At 40.4% G+C, this 16,911-nt stretch overlaps 1 protein-coding gene across 1 annotated transcript; it reads right to left on the reverse strand.

Moving 5' to 3' along the window:
* Nucleotides 1–5,742: 5,742 nt before the first annotated feature.
* Nucleotides 5,743–6,861, reverse strand: LOC147884025 (Cytochrome c oxidase biogenesis protein Cmc1-like protein). The gene is made up of 3 exons (XM_087398981.1): nucleotides 6,655–6,861; nucleotides 6,452–6,556; nucleotides 5,743–6,323 (listed from the first exon to the last, which is right to left on the reverse strand). The coding sequence occupies exons 1-3, from the start codon at nucleotides 6,697–6,699 to the stop codon at nucleotides 6,228–6,230; spliced, it is 246 nt and encodes an 81-aa protein (XP_087255107.1). The 5' UTR covers nucleotides 6,700–6,861; the 3' UTR covers nucleotides 5,743–6,227.
* Between the last annotated feature and the right edge of the window lie 10,050 nt (nucleotides 6,862–16,911).

A 16,911-nucleotide genomic window follows, 5' to 3' on the forward strand; every position in this document is an offset into this window, starting at 1 on the left:
ACATAAAATTAATAAGGTCCTTTTCACTTATATATACCTTTGTAAGCTAGAATATATCCAATCATACAAAGTTAGATTTTTTGTTGTTTTAAAGACCAAAAATCTACACAGAAAATAAAAGAGAAAATGAAAGAGAAGAAAAAAGAGGTAAACAAAAACTTTTATGAAAATAAAAGAGAAAATGAAATAGAAGAAAAAAGAGGTAAACAAAAGGAAGACATACTTAGCAAGCAAAGCAACACTTATGTCATCATCAGTGCCTAAGCATAAGCAACTATACTGGACCCGTAGAGTCTCTTGGGAAAACCCAGTGCTTACTAAAATATGTCAAAAAACAAAAGAGAAAGAAAACAAGAAATAAAGAAGAAAGGAAGAAGGTGACTAAGCAAAAGTAAACAAGCAAGTTAAGAAACAAAGTCTTCCAAAAAACAGGAATAAAATCTCTCTCTCTCTCTCTCTCTCTCTCTCTCTCCCTCTCCCTCTCTTTCTCTCTCTCTCTCTCTTAATGGACCCTTTACACTTATGTATCGCTTCCTACGAAAAGGCAAAATTACATTCCTAACTTAGAAAGCACAAGCATACTCAATCAAACTCTCTTTTGAAACTAAAAGAAAAACGGGCTATTCAACTCCCCGCTTTTTGTTTTAAGCTTATGTTCAATCATTCTAAACATACCTAAGGCTAATACACCATAGATAAAAGACTTCATATCTAAGATTGTGCGTACTTTTTTTATTATTTTCCTTGGATTATACCTCTCGTGTAATAGTAAAGTGATCAAATTACTACATTGAGTGATAAAAGACTCCTTAATTGTACAAAGGTGGGAAAATCTATGGAATTGGGAAGAAATGACTCCATATTTTGCCAAATCAGAAATGTTTGAGTCAATGTGAGGCATTTTTATAATGTGTAAACCACTATATTCAAGTTGTTCAAGTTTATCGTATATACCAACCTGTAATCCTATGGTAGATTGAGAGAGTCTAAGATCTAAGAAAACACAAGGATCCCCTATCTTGAAATTCAAACGCCTAACTTGGCTAAGATGTAAAATGATAGGGCATGTATCGATAGAAATAAGACGTTGCATAAACTCAAATTCATAAGTGAAAAGATAAAAGTTTGCTAAAAAGATGGCACAATTAGTACCCATGGGGATTCCTATAATTTGTTGAGAATCACCTATTGTGATGTAAAGATTATATAAAAGAAAATCTATCCAAGAGCAAAGACCTTCAACACTTACTACCTTTGTGTATCTTTTCTTTTTAGAACAGATGTCATGGTCTTTATTATTTAGCCATAAAAAGTCAAAGCATAAAGCTGTTTTCTCAACTTTAAGCACTTTGCATCTATCTTTGTCAAATTTCAGCTTGAAAACTTCAGTCGCTAGCTTTTTGATTCTAAACTCCAGGTCTTCCAGCTAGATCTTTGTGTAAAATGTAGTAAAGGTTTGAAGGAGAATAAGAGACTCTTTTTCTTGAATGCTTTGAGAGGAATTACAAATTTTTACAACAAGACTCACTCCTATAGAGTCATTTATAATCCAGCTTGAGTGCGAGGGGACATCTACCTCCTTTAATAAGTCCCTCTAAAGTTCAAGGACACTAGGCAACATGGCTTCTTAGACATTTAGAGACATCCGTCAAAGTAGTCTCACAAGCAGCTGCAATAAATCTTGGTTTTTTGGAGTTTTGTGAAACTTCCAAGCATCACAAAGAAAAGGGATACTTGGATTGCAAACAAACCCAGAAGACTTGCAAAAACTCTGGTGTTTTGAGATCAAATCCTTTTGAGAAACTAAGGCAGGGGTGTAAGTTTTAACAGACGAGTTCACTTCTCTAAAAAGACATTCCAAGTAAAACTTTTTGCAAATAAAAACAAAATTATTGGAACATTTGTCCATACAAGAAATGACGAAATTCCTATGGAATTTTCAAAGAAGAGTTTCATCTTCTTTAGAAAGATGGTTACTTTTCTTTGAGCAATTAACGAAAGGGACTTCTTCTAGTTTCAAAGCAACTTTCTTTAAAATCTTCCCTTTCCATTCTGATAAGATATTTTGAACTCCTAAACATTCTTCTAATTGCAAAGTAAACTTTGAGATTCCCTTATCAATAGCTTTTAAAAGACAAGACTCTTTAAAAGAGTACAATCGAAATTTTGTGCCTTTCATGAAAAGATCTCTTAAGCTACTAGAAAGCAAAATTGAGGTATTAACTGTGACTACATGTCCTAAATCCGCATCAATAAAGCTTTGGAATCTCTTACTTTTACAACAACAAGGTAGAAGATTTTGAATGCTCTGAAAGCCTTTTACCTCTCTCTCCATAGTTGAAAGCCTTTTGTCTTAAAGTTTTTACACACTTCCAAGCTACTACTAGATGATTCCAAATTCTTCTCACATAATGAGGGAGAGAATCCATTATTTCAAGAGACTTCAAAATTGAGTTTAAGCCTACCTTATCAAGTGAGGGAGAGGTAAAATTACAAATCAAGAGTTCCTTATTTAGATAGACTTCTTTGCTTTGAAAAGAAGCTTTTACTTTTAAGAAGCGATCCAACGAAGTTTAAAGATGTATATAATGGAGCTTATTGAAATTCAAATCCTCGATAGAAAAGTTTTCCAAGGTGTATTGAAGTTTTAAAAGAACTTTGACATTATATTTTTCAAAAACCTTTAACCCACAGACATTAATCTATCTAGGTAAAGGAGTCTTCTTTTATAATCTCGAGAAGTTTTTCACTTACCCTAGTGCTGACAGCCTGCCGCAACAGCGCCATGTGGCAAGACCAGCAGCTGTGAAGGTGCGTGCCACATTGCAGCCAACATGCAGGTCAGGACAGACCTGACCATGAGTTCAGAGATGCAGGGCCTGGACGGCCAGTTCAAGGGGCCTGGGGCCCTATATACGGAAGCCCCCATGGGCTCTCATTTCCTCCACCTTCAAGCTTGAGTTAGGGCAGAAGTCTTCAGCCAGCAGCAGTGTTTTATGGCAGGATTAGGCCGGCATTAGGGAGCAGCAGACCAGCTCCCATCCATGACCACCAGGGTTCCATTCCAGGCCATACTTCATTGCTTGGACAGCAGCAGCAGGGTCTGCATCAGAGCAGCCCTCAGTTTCGTAGTTCTACAGTGAGGGATTTGCTCTCCATACAGTACTTTTTCCTCCTCCTTTATACAGTTGTACACAGCCTTTGAGCAGACATTTGTACGTTATTCTTTTGGGTGGTAACTAAGAGAAGCCCTCTATGTGGTTAGAGTGTGTAATACTTGCAGCAGAGAGGAAGACGTACTCCTAATGCACATTATACGACAATTGGGTCCCTAGACAGCACCCACATACATCATCACGAGAGAGAGAGAGAGAGAGAGAGAGAGAGAGAGAGATCAAAAGGCGACATGTTAGGAAGATGGTGAAAAGACAACTCGACCATTCCAATGCGCCTTCATATCCTCTTTTCAAAGCAAAGCATAGTGGATTTTTCAAATATGGCACCATAGCTTGTCGATGATAAGTGGTGAGACAAATGCCCCCTAGCCACAAAGAACATCCAAGTCCACTTTACGTCATTTGTAAGGGGCGTGAGACTTATGTGCTTCTCTCAGTAGCTATGCCTATCCACTGAGCAAGAAAGCATGACTGCTAGAGAGAGAGAGAGAGAGAGAGTTTTTTACTTCGTAGTAACAATGCCAAGACGCACACAGTAGGCGTATCCGAAGTCGACCACGAGGATCGAACACACACACACAACGACATGAACCAGAGCCTCAACCACCAAGACCCACGCTGGTTTTACAAAACTTGATGGGGAAGGATGGCTTATACACGGAGAGAGAGAGAGAGAGAGAGAGAGACTATGTACATGCATGGGAACCACCATCAAATACTCATAACTAATACAACGATTATGCTAGCTACTATCTTCATTAAGTGAGGCCTCGGCAATCACCAAAGGTCTAAAGAATACATCTGTAAACTTCCCTTGCTGAAGGGGGCTGATACATCTTTGTCCCTGAAGAGGGCTGGATCTTCTGGGCTGAAGAGGCTATGGCTGGCTCGTGAGCACTGGATATGGAGGGGCTAAGGGGGCGAGGCTGCTGCAAGATCTGATGCTTCTGACGAGGGCTATGAGCTCCTTCTATAGGCTGGACCTGCCCCAAACAGGAACGACCTGTTCTAGGGCCAACTGGGGCTGTAATCAACCCTGAATTTGATGCCAATCAACCCGGATAAATTCCATCTCTGTTCGCTATCCACAATTGAATGGCCTTTTGTGTAAAATCTATTTTGCAAAGTGGTCGATTGACACTGTGGTCCCCTCGGCTATAGCTCAAATAGATGGATGTAGAAACGGTCCATGTACTGTGGTGGCAAAATTGGGCTAAGATGTCCTTGACGAATTCCTCCCAATCATATCTGTATATCTCTACAACATTGTAATGATTTGTATGCCACTTAGCCACCAATTGATGGCCTGCCCTGAAAAGTGCATGGAAGTGAGGATGCGCTTCTCGTGGTTCTCCATCCGCACAACGACAAATTAGCTCTAGAACTGATTTCGCCAAGACAAGAGCACTGAAGGGTTTTGTTTTCAAATCATAACAGTCATAGTATAGCAAAAGAAAACTTGACTGACTGAAGAAAATGCAAGACAAGAACAATGCTGAATCTGCTCTTCTTTGGCTTCACAAGCCTCGTGGTCCTGTTGCCTACTTCTGCAATCTCATCCCTTGTCCACATGGTCCTGCTTGGCCCTGTTGAACCTGAGGATCTCCCACACCATGGAGAGGCTACCTGAGTTAGAAGACACCAGTAGTGTCTTGCCTTACACTCCAGCTACCCTGCTGCTCCTCACAACCTCAAGGAAAGTTTTGACACTCTAATACCAATGTAGGGGCATGAGGCCTACGTGCTGCTTTGAGTAGCTGTGCCCATGCTTTCTACTGAGTGCAGATGCGTGAATCCTAGCTATCTAAATGGAGAGAGAGAGAGAGAGAGACATATTTAGCCTGCCTTTTCAGAAGGCAACCTTGCTATATGCCCTAAGATGATTGCAATGCATTAATTGTCACAGGCATCAGCCCGTGGCCATCTGTCTAGACCCAGGGCACCCACAAGGGCTGCCAAAGCCCCCACTTCCCACTTCTTGCCTTGTCTTGCCTCCACTCCAGTCTACACTGCCTACTCAACAATCCCTAAGCTCTTCTAGCCTCTCCTTCTACATCCGTTTACTCTACACTGTAGCTCCTCTCATATGATGACGTGTATGATGATGTGGCCCTCCCATTCTAGGTTGATGTTCACCCTTCACAAAATTCTTCTGTCCTAGCATCCGACGTTCCTGGAATGCTCCTAGCTATGGGCCGAACTTCTAATTTGGCCAAATCTACTGGCTGGACACCTGTACTAGTCGCCTGAGATGATGTGGCTGTGCAGATTCCCACACCAATGTGACAGACTGTACAGCTGCCTGCATGGCCTCCTTTACTGACGTGGCTTCATGACATGGCTGTACTGCAGCTTTCACTGCCCTGTTTGCTGCCAGGACTGATGTGGCAGCTTATGCAAGTCTGTTGTCGTTGTTGGACCCTGAGGCAGCTCTAAGACTGGCTGCCATGTGCCCCATGCTCTTTCTACTGCCTGAATCTAGTTTGGTGCCCTGGTCGGCATACTGCTGGAACTACATATTTGGCTGGTGAACCACAAAAAGGATACTGTCCACAACGTATTTTTGCACTTAAGTATAAATAGAAATCAATAACTAAGATGGCACAATCAGCCTTGTTCCTCTTTAAGTTGCTCTCCTAGGAAATTACACAACATATGCAAACCAATATGTCAAAATCAAGAAAACCATAGTGCCCTATGGAGAGCCTTCTTATTCAAAGCATCTCTGTAGTCCAAAGGACATTGTTGAAGGAATGTAAAGGTTATCTGTGCTCAAGTTTCATTGGAGTTGCCGCAGTGCAGCTCTAATGAAATCATGAGGCCTATCTTCAGCCGTCCATCGGCCTCTCCACTCCATTGAAGATTCGATGGGAACAAAATCTGATTAAAAAATGTGCCTTTTTTAAAGGGTGAAAAGCCTCTTGCTGCTAAGTATTCGTCTGGTGCTTTGAGTGTCGAATTGATCAGCAGCCTTGTAGTCATCGAGTGGTGCCAAACAGATGAGCACATTCTCTACAAATGCCCATTGCAATCTCTACGCTTCGCCAGAATTCAGCTGTCTGCATTTCTCCTCTCAGCTCGTTTGGCTTTAAGCTTCTCCTGCACCTGCTTGCTTCGTTCAAAATTGATTTTACGCTTCGCTTCTTTCTGAAAACCAACACATTTCCAAGCAAAGGTAAACAGCAATGAGAGAAAATCGTGGAATCAGTTATCTCCAGTTTTTAGACAGGAACAAGGTTTGAAGGAGATGAAATGGAGTCGTTTCAAATAAGCACCTCCTCACGAAAGCATCTATCCAATTTGATCTTCAAGTCGGTACATTGACCAAAAAACTTTCCGAGTGGGTGATCCTCGTGGCACTTGGTGAACTCCTCGATGATCTGCGAAGCAAAAATGAACACGTTTACCTTCGGATGCAAGAGACCAAGCATGGAAAATACTTATAATGATTGGGGTCGAACAAGAGTCGGAAGGATACCCGTGCGCAAGCAGGATGCTTGTGGAGGGTAAGCGGGGGATGCATTTCACACTTTTAGGCTAAGGGCGTTCGCAGACTTAGGGTGAATTGCGAGCAAGACATGGCCTGAGAGTCTGTTGCTGAGGCTGGGTTCACATCACTTGTAGGAGGAAATCGAATTGGAGGTTGGTCGCCACGTGTCGTGGTTCGTGTGGTTCATGTCGTAGTTGGAGGAGATGGAATGGGCCAATCATGTGGAGTTGGAGGCGTTGGCCATGGCGTGGACTGCCTCTTTCATAGGAATGGGCCAATCATGTAGGAGTTGGCCATGGAGTGGACAGCCTCTTTCATAGGAATGGGCCAATCATGTAGGCGTTGGCCATGGAGTGCACGGCCTTTTTCATGGGCTGAATGTCTATGTCTGAGCCCATCCTCCTGTTGGGCCAACTAGGAGAGCAACCCTTCACACCACCTTTTAGAGGATGGCGGACATGTAGTGTGTCTCGTGTGGGACAGTCAATCACAATCGATGCCCATCTCTTGTTTGACCCCTACATGTCTAACTTCTTTTTGTCCGCAACGCCATGCTCTTGATTGGTCTACTTATGATGGCAACCCTTCACATATCGAAGGATGTCCACCGCCTAGTGTGAACCCAACCTTATCCCACCGTGGGCACTCCTAAGGCTGGGTTCATAAGGGGACGATAACTACACCGTCTTTTGGTAGAACCAATGCAATGAGTGTGATATTCACATATAGTAGCGTCCAAATGTGAGCATTTATTTTCTCTGTTGGAGGAGACGCTTTACTAGCTGCTGCGTAGAGAATTTCGATAGCATCCATGCACGCAATTTTTTAGGTAGGTAGCTATGGTAAGGGTGACAATAAAGAGGCAGGTGCCTTTAAAATGTTAGGAGCCGCCCCAATAGGGAGGCAAGTGCCACTCGGTACTCCTCATAAAAAAAAATCATGTGTCAAGCTCTCCTTTCACCATTTTTTGGAAGAACAATGCCTTAGTACTGGCCCTCATTTGACCTAAGCATTGGCTTTCTCTATGTTCCCACAAATTTCGGCCTAGATTGGTACTAAAAAGTTAGTGCTCCATAGTATCTTCCCCCTTACTCAATATGGAATGAAAGGAAATACTTCCTTCTCCTTGAGCCACGTGTCATGGTTTTTTCAATCTTTTTCAATTCTTTTAAATTTTTAGCAAGAAAATGTGTCTCATCCCTATCTTGCCAAACCATATCCATCTCGTTCTCTTCCTCTCTTGCATTGTATCCCACTACAGCTAGTCTCCATTAGTATTGCTCTGCAGCTCTCTATATTGCATCTAGCTAAAGCTTTTCGAGGTTGTTGAAGCGTACATATCATAACCGAACTAAAATTCGCAGAGAGCTTTTGATTGCTAGAAATCGTCCCCTTTGATTGCTTCATCCTAAAGGTGCCCACATTAGCCCCTTCCACCGAAACATCTGTCAATTCTTCCTGCCTCCTTTTGGTCTCTTCTCTGCTGCATAAGGTCTATGTGTCTGCAAAATGCTTGGTTTTAGGCCTCCTTAAGACCCTGCGAGCTTTCCTATCGTGTTAAATCCATTCATATTTTCAATGCAATTCTGCAATGATCTCCTATGAAGCTCACTTCCTCTCATCCCAGGTGTTTTTTCCATGGCACAATCGTTGTCATATCCTGCTTTGCCTGAACCTTTCGTTGCTTTGACTGTATGCAATACTTTTGCAATCTCTATGAATTCAGAGGGCTCAGTAATTACCTTGGACACTGCAAAATTGTTTTTTTCGCTACTGCATTTGGCCTGTGTGGTTTTGAACTGCTTGGTTTTGGGGCTCTTTAAGAGCATGGGGACTTGTTCACATTTTCAACATCTCTCTCTGGTGGTCTTTCATGAAGCTCGCTTTCTCCCGTCCACGCGTTTTGATTCTCCACGTCTTCTCGGTGATAAGCTCTGGATGCTTCCCCTCGTCCGAGTGCCTCGCCTGAAGTTTTATGTGTGTTCTAGATTCTTTCCATACCATGGGTTCCGTGACAAGCTATGGGTGCTGCATCGAAGTCCTTTTATTTTGCCATCGTCCTATTCAAGCAAGCATGATGATTACATCATAGCGTGTAAGTATACAAGTTGAGTTTGCTCTACCCATAATTGTATCTGAAGCTAGCAGAAATAGTTCATGGTCATCTTTGTTCCGCGAGCAACCTTATCTGAGTAAAAACTGCATTGCTCCAGATGTTAATGTGGATTGGGCATTGTTTGCTTCACTTTTCACAAAAAAATTGTGTGTGTGTGTGTGTGTGAGAGAGATCATTATCTGCCTTACTCATCCCTTCTTCACAATTATTTTTTTCAAGTAGATATTAGGATACACTCAAACTGAGGGTGAGGTTAGGTGCTTGCGATGATTATACTTCTTAGCATTCTGTTTAACCATCGAGACAGCATGAAGACAAGCATTAGACATGGTTTAGTTGGGGTGGAGCTATGGCAAAGAAGATGTAAGGTCCTCTCGATCCGTTTTTTTTTTCGTGCTAGCAATCGTCATCATACCCTAACTTACCCGAAGCTTCGTTGCTTCGACCATATTTAGTCCTTTCATAATGTATTATGTCGACTCTCAAAAGACAAAATCTAGTACGGTTGGTGAGCTTCTCAAGCTGGAAGGCAGAATGGAAAAGTGGTGATGTGGGTGATAGTGCAGAAGAGGATAATGCAATAGGACTTAGTCCAACTTGCAACTTGCTGAATTCTTTTATGAGAAGCACTTATGATTGTTGTGGAAGACTTGGAGATGCATAAATCATGAAAAATCATATCCCTTCTATAGAGGCTAGGCAAAATCAACCGTTCACTTCTCCTAGAGGTCATTGACCCTTCAAATTATCAAAGCAGGGTAGTGACGACTGAAGGGTTCAATCTTATTATGAAAAGATGAACAAAATTTGGAGAATGGCGATGGTGGGAAGAAGAGGATTTGTGAAAGATTTAACATCGAAAGGGTGAGCTGGCAAAATAACAGAGTCAAAATCACAATTGAAAAGAAAAGGAGTAGAGGAATTGAGAATCAAGACCGGTTGTCAAACAAGCCCCATCATCAAAAGTATGTATTGAAGCTGTATACTTCTATAATTTGGGTGGCATGGATGGTGTACTGAAGCTATACATGCTTTTATGATTTGGGTAAATAATAAAGTTATTAAGGTAGCAAACCTAGTCACCATCCTATTTCTCTGGTTCATAATGATTAGCAATACATGACTCATATGGAATTGAAGTCGTAGAATTTTGAACAAACGTGGGAAAACAACCTCAAAGCCAATGGTGAAGCTAAGACTTAGATGTTCTCTTGTCTCTAGTTTGGCCATGTTAGTCTCTATGAAAGGCAATCCATGCAATCATCTTGAACTTGTCCTTGCACTTCCCTTTACATCTCTAAATGAAGAGATCTTTATCCCCTTCCTTCTTCCCAAGACTTTAATGACACTTTGTCAACTCCGAAAGAGTAAGCGACCTTTCGTTTGATATGAGATTTCACACTGCCAAATTCAAACTGCTATGTGCTAAATTTAACTTTCTAAAACAAATGTGTGGTTATGTGTTACAATGCAAATTTCTAATTACAAACTGCAAAGTGCTATCTAATTATGTTATAAAATCTTCTCTCACGTCTAATATTTAAAGTCAAGATTACTTTCTTTGAAATGCAATCTTTGTAAAATGTCTTCAACTTTATTTTGTAGCTCCATTGAATTAGTGAATTGTGAGTCGCTCATTGGATTTTGATCCACAACGACATAAATAAAGTAGATACTTCTACTTTAGCATTTGTTTTGGTTCACCAAAAAAAAAAGATCAAAGAAGAGAGAAGTTGCTTCCCATATTAGCATTCAGAAAAAGAAAAGACGATTGCAATTGATTTTTTTCCTCGTGATTTTCATAAATAAATTTCTAAGAAGGGAACATGATATGCTCTTGATACATTTTGGAAATGCAATATTATGTATTTTATCTCGTAAAATATATTTAACACTGGTTATTTCATGAAGTTAAGATCAATAATATTTAGAATCATATATCCCACCATATGACCTAAATGCAAAGTGTTATGTGCCAAATGCGAAGTACTATTTGCCAAATTCAAGTTGATATGTGCTATATGCAGATTGCTATTTGCTAAATACAAATCAATATGAACCCTAAGGAAGGATACATTCATTGGTCTTATAATTTTGGGGGAGGAAATGTGCCAACACAAATGTGTGGTTATGTTCTAAATGCAAAGTATTGTGTGACAAATTGAAATTTTTTTGTGCTAATGCAACTTGAAATGAACCCAAGGAAAGGCACATTTCTTGGTCTTATAATTTTTGGAGAGGAAGTGTGCCAACTCTCTCCCTGTTTTGGAAGATGGGCAAACTCTAGTATGAGCAAAAGGGGTTGGGAAACTCTCTGCCATGTGGAGTACAACTGCATACATGTCAAGGTGTTTTGTTGGTCGTGATCTTGTTGTGATCGTAGGGCATATCTATGGCGCAATTCTCTCTAGGGGTCTCTCCAAGGATGCACAATGAGTTCATCGAGATAGCTTGCCGTGATGAGCATGGTGGTTCGTGTTTGATCTTCACTTATCTATTGATGGCTCGATCCCAAGAGAACATCTCAACAGGATGCATTCAATTCTTCGACAACTTATTGATCTCGGTGTGCAAATGGAGGATGATGATACAAAGGTGGTGTTACTTTCTAGCCTTACCCCTGCATATGATGATATTGCTAAATTTTTACGTGTCAATGATGATGTGAGTCTGTCAGAGATGATATCTATGTTACTAGATGAGGAGTGATGTTAGGATATGATAGTCGATGTAGAACATGCATATACAAGCAAGGTGGATAAAGGTAAAGCAAAGAAGAGTGACAGAAGTGTGGATACTATGGTAGCTTGGACATAGGTAAGAGTATTGCTACAAGAAACGTGAAGATATAAGAATAAGGAGCAAAGCAATGACAGTGCACATTTGGTTGAAGAAGTCGTCGGCCTCTGCATGATGGACATGATGAAGAAGGATGGGCTTTCTAAAACAAGCTTTCCTACGTGATTGACAACATAGTTTAGGTTTCTTGTTCAGTTTAATAACATCTCTAGTTTATTTCATCTGAAATCATATAAACCACCAGGTTGCCAACCTCCAATTCTCTTCAAGTTCTATTCCCTTGCTGTAGGAAGCGAACATGGTTTCTTTCTCTTGCTGTGTGGACAAAGTGTTCTGAGAATTTTGGTCCTTTGACTTACTGTGTTGGAAGTTAGTGGCCTGGAAGTTTATGCACAACCCTCTCTTTCGTTTGAGGGGGGGTGGAAGATGGGCAAACTCTAGTTAGGGCTAGCAGTGAGGAAGAGGGGTTGGCAAACTCTCTACCACATGGAGTACGACTGCATGCATGTCAAGGTGTTTTGTTGGCTGTGACCTTGCTATGATCATGGGGCATGTATATGGCATAATTCTCTCTAGAGGTCTCTCCAAGGATTGTGCAATGACTTCACTGAGATTGCTGGCCATGATGAGCATAGTGGTTCATGTTTGATCCTCCCTTATCTACTGATCCCGAGAGTGAGTGTGAAGTTTGTAATGTGTGTGTGTGTGTGTGTGTGTGTGTGTGTGTGTGTGTGTGTGACATTCCTGATGTAATACCTCCAACAAGCTCTGTAGAGTTGAGGAGGTCGTCATGTTTTAGTTGGAATAAAGTTGATCATGTTCTCGTTCTTTTCTACTTCATTTACTTCATGGTGAAAGTTGATTTGATGTTAATATGAAGTTGATTATTCTCAGTTAAATATTATTGATAGTTTTGCGTGCATGCAATAATGTTTAAGCAAACACTCCTCACACAAATATGTGGTTATGTGCTAAATGCAAAGAACCATGTATGGAATACGAAGTGCTATTAACCAAATTCAAATTGCTATGTGCTAAATTCAATTTTCTAAAAACAAAACGTGTGATTATAGGCTAAATGCAAATTACACGTTTATAGGCGAAATGCAAATTGCTAGTTACAAAAATGCAAAGTGCCATCTAATTATATATTACAATAATAGATTATCTCATTTATAATATTTAAAGTTAAGATTACATTCTTTGAATTACAATCTTTGTAAAATGTCTTCAATTTATTTTGCAGCTCCTTTAAATTCATGATTTGTGAGGTATTCACTGGACTTTGATGTATGAGGATATAAATAAAGTAGGTACTTCTACTTTAGCATTTAACGTGCTTCACAACAAAGAGAGAAGTTGCTTGTCATATTAGCATTCAAAGAAAGAAAAGAGGGGTGGATGTAAGACCCTAATGGTGTTAGTGTTAGTGGAGTAAGTACCATGTCTTTGAGATGCCACACATAGAGCTTCTTTATAACTCTATTTTATGGATTATATTTCATTGAGGTCCTTGCTTTGAAGTTCCTTTGAGTCCAATAAGGTTGTGGTGTGATCTGGAGCTCTATTTGTCAAAGTCATCAAATCTAGAGGAGTCTGATAATACACCATAGAAATTCCTAAGATGAGAACTATGGCTGAAGAGGTTTATAGAAGCTTCAATTCTAGAAAAGTTCTCTAAGTTAAAACTGATAGTACATTAGGAGGCTCAAATGCTTACGTGGGTACTAGTGTTAACTAGCAAAAAGAGAAAGAATAAGAATAAGACAAAAAAGAAGAAGGGAGAGTTCGCTAATGAAGGGTGGGATTAGTAAATAAAATTGAAAAAAAAGCTTTGAAGATCATGAGAAACTCATCCAATCCCATTTTGGTGTGATTAGATTCACCTTGCAATCAAACTCATCCCTTGGAGTTGTTCGTGTAGGACCACTTGTTGTTCCGTATGTGGAGGAGAGCCTTGGGCCACCGGGGGTTGACATGTCTTTGATTGGCCCTAGACCTTGATGAAGTAATTAGTGTTGCATACTTTTTGCGCTGAGGAGTTTCTTTTCATAATAGCAACATTTTGTTAAGGTCACTAGTATCTTTCATCGCAGTAGGCTTGGGTGGATCTACTCCATTTTTAGGAGTAGGTTCTTGTGGGTCTACTACTATGGAGTTGGAAGGAATGTTGCATTGAAGGAGTAGATTTGTATTTCCTCATGGGAAAACACATCAAGGTATTGAACTAGCTTTTCCTTGCCCTTTGTAGACCTTGCAGTAGGTTCTTGTATCACTACATTTTCAGGATCAGGTTCTTGTGCAGCTACTACCAGTGTATTCTTTGTTGTCGGTGTTGTAGGTTCAAAATTTTAGGGTCTCCACTCTGATTATTGTGGCTATAGAGGGATGAATTTTTCCTTGAGGCAAACAAGAGAAGGCTTTCTTACATAGCTCTTTATTGAAGGCCTTGGCATGGTACTTGTCATTTGAGGATATAGAAGACACCTAGCATCTCTCAATGCTTAGAAAATGAATGCTGGCCTTAGGGTCAGTGGCAGCTATAGCTAGCCTTTGCATTGAGAAATCCTTGTAGAGGTTGTCAATTCCTCCTCAACTCCAGCATCCACACCCAATGTACAATGGTGCTTGTATGTTTGAAGGGGCTGTGACTAGTGTAGGTGGGGTGTCATTGTAGTACTTTGCTACCAACATGTTAAATTAGCTAAGCCAACTGTTAAAAGGTGGACCAACAAGGGAAGCCCCCAATAATCCTCATGTAATTCCAAGGCATAATAATTTTTGGTGTGGAATTTGTATGGGAAATCACCTAAAAAATGAGTGCCTCGACTTAGGGCAAGGTTTGATATCTATTGTTCCCATTGTGCATGATGGGGGAATCATGAGACATCGCAATGTTGACATCCTAAGACCATCCCCTAGCCCATGTACCAAATAAGGCCACCATTGATGTTGCCAATGCCTCCGAATCCATCCAACCCGAGATAATTAGCAATATAAGGAGCCACTCTGGCCAACCAAGGGAAATTTAGGGCTCAAAATAGCCAATTACCCCAAACTATCTAGGACCTACTATGACTAGGACCTACTATGAATGACTTGCATAGAGTGTCCCAGTTGATCTTCTCTTCTAGGTTTAGAACCTTGAACCACTATCCTGCCTTGCCGTTAAGACTCAAGCCAAAAGCGTTGACCTTTTCTAAATCACAAATCACCAAATGTCTCAGATTTGTTCAAAATGATCTACATGGGAGACTGGGTCTCCTTCTCCTAATATATAGGTGATCAACTTGGAGATTGTGATGGATTTACTTATTGAAGGGTTTTTGTCTCTTCTCATAAATGTTGGAGGCGCCCTTCCTAGCGCTTGCACTAGGATCCTCATTGGCTCATCAATAACTACTCTTTATGGAGTAGGAAGAGCTTGAGATGGTGACCTTGCTCTATACATTGGTGGTCTCAGTGGAGGGTTCCATGTATTTGGTGGTTGTAGAATTGTAGGATTTGAGGAGCCTGAACCACTAGGCATTTTCATTATGACTTGGGGTCCATTGGGCCTAACAAGTTGGGCTGGAGGTCCTTTGGGAAGTGGCATGTTTACCCTAGGCATAGGCCTATAAGGGCCAATCATTGGATATGGCATACCTCCCATGTTCTATGGCTGAGTAGGAAATGATGAGACTTTGGATGTGGGGAGTCTTATTTGTGGACCTTCTAGATTACTCCTTTGTCCACTTCGTTCCATCCTTTGAAACTCTTGGCAAAGTGTGGGGCTAAATTCACCCCTATATGGCTAGCTTTTATCAAAGAATGGATAGGTTGGTGGTTGATTGCCAGTAGTTACGATAAGACTTGGTTCCATATATGTTACTTCCGACACTGATGGTTGGGATGACACCTAAAGTTCTACAAGTGCCCTATTTTGCCTAGCAAATGGGTTTAACATATTTGTCGGTTCAGTTAGTCCAAGTCTACCCATCATGTTGGAAAAGTTCTTCCTTAATCTAGTTGTAGAAGGGGTAGGATCTTGGGGGTCATTAAGGACGGAGTTCGAGGCTACTAAGGCTCCAACATTAGAGGGTGTCTCCATCTAGGCTCATAGACTCGTCCAAGCTAGATAGGTCACCTTGTGGTGTTAGTGCACAGTGTAAGAACTAACTTTTGAGCTTGCTAACCCTAAGAATGCAAAGCTAGGTGTGTAGGTTGACAAGAGGGCATTTGAGGCATCCTTAGGCTCAAGGTTAGCTCTTTGAACTCTTCCTGATCTCAAGTGCATGTGTTATTTTGAATAGTTGAGACTCCAATTCTAGGTTGAGTCTACTTCAACATGCAGTCAAGGGGTGGCAGCCCCTTGTGGCTTTGTGATTTTTTTGAAAAATGGGGTTTATTTCAATGTAATTTGCATAGAAATTTCATCATTTTTGTCTAGATCTTCAATTGGACAACTTTTGGTTCATGAGCTAATTCAATGTGTGTTGAATTAGTAATTCAGCGTGCATTGAATTAGTAATTTAACATCGACTTTGCCAGAGCTAATTCATCATGCTACTAATTCAGTGTGTGTTGAATTAGCAATTCAACATCTAGTGTTGCTGAAATCCAACATCTATTATTGAATTGCTAATTCAACATCTGCTAAATTACTAATTCAGCATCTGCTAAATTATAATTTAGCATTTGGTAATTTAGCATGGCATTGAATTAAGGCTAATTTAGTGTTGACTTTTGTTAATTTAACGTTGACCAAATGTGGACATGCTAGCTATCAGCATTGAATGTCCACGTGATAGTTAGGTAAAAATTATCAAGGGTAGGTGGGGCTAGCTAATTCAACTTCCACTCAATTATAATTCAATGTTGACTTTCCTAATTTATCATTGACTTTGATAATTCAACATGCCATAGCTGATTCAACATGCATTAAATTAGTAATTGAGCATTGACTTTGCTAATTTAGTGTTGACTTTGCTAATTCAAAATTGACATTCGTAATCCAGCGTGCTAGAGCTAATTCAATGGGCATTGAATTAGGACTAACTCAATGTGACCCATGCACAGTTTTTTCAATTGAGTTTTGATGATTTTTAAGCAATGTGGAGTTTTTGTGCAGGGTTTTTTGGGTTTGGGGGATGCTACACTACCTACTTACCTATTGAAACCAAAAGACAACAAAAATTAATAACTTTTGAGCACATTTGAAGAATTTTTCAGATTTGGACCAAACTTGCCTCTACAAACCTTTGAAATTCACTCAAGGACAACATTTTTGTGTGTTTTTCTTGAGATTTGTCGACACAAGGCCCTTAGCAATCACAAACACTAACTATTCC

Source organism: Dipteris shenzhenensis, chromosome 27 (genome assembly GCF_047967505.1).
Source record: "Dipteris shenzhenensis isolate YYH24624 ecotype China chromosome 27, Dip_SZ_1.0, whole genome shotgun sequence".
Classification (NCBI taxonomy): Eukaryota; Viridiplantae; Streptophyta; class Polypodiopsida; order Gleicheniales; family Dipteridaceae; genus Dipteris; species Dipteris shenzhenensis.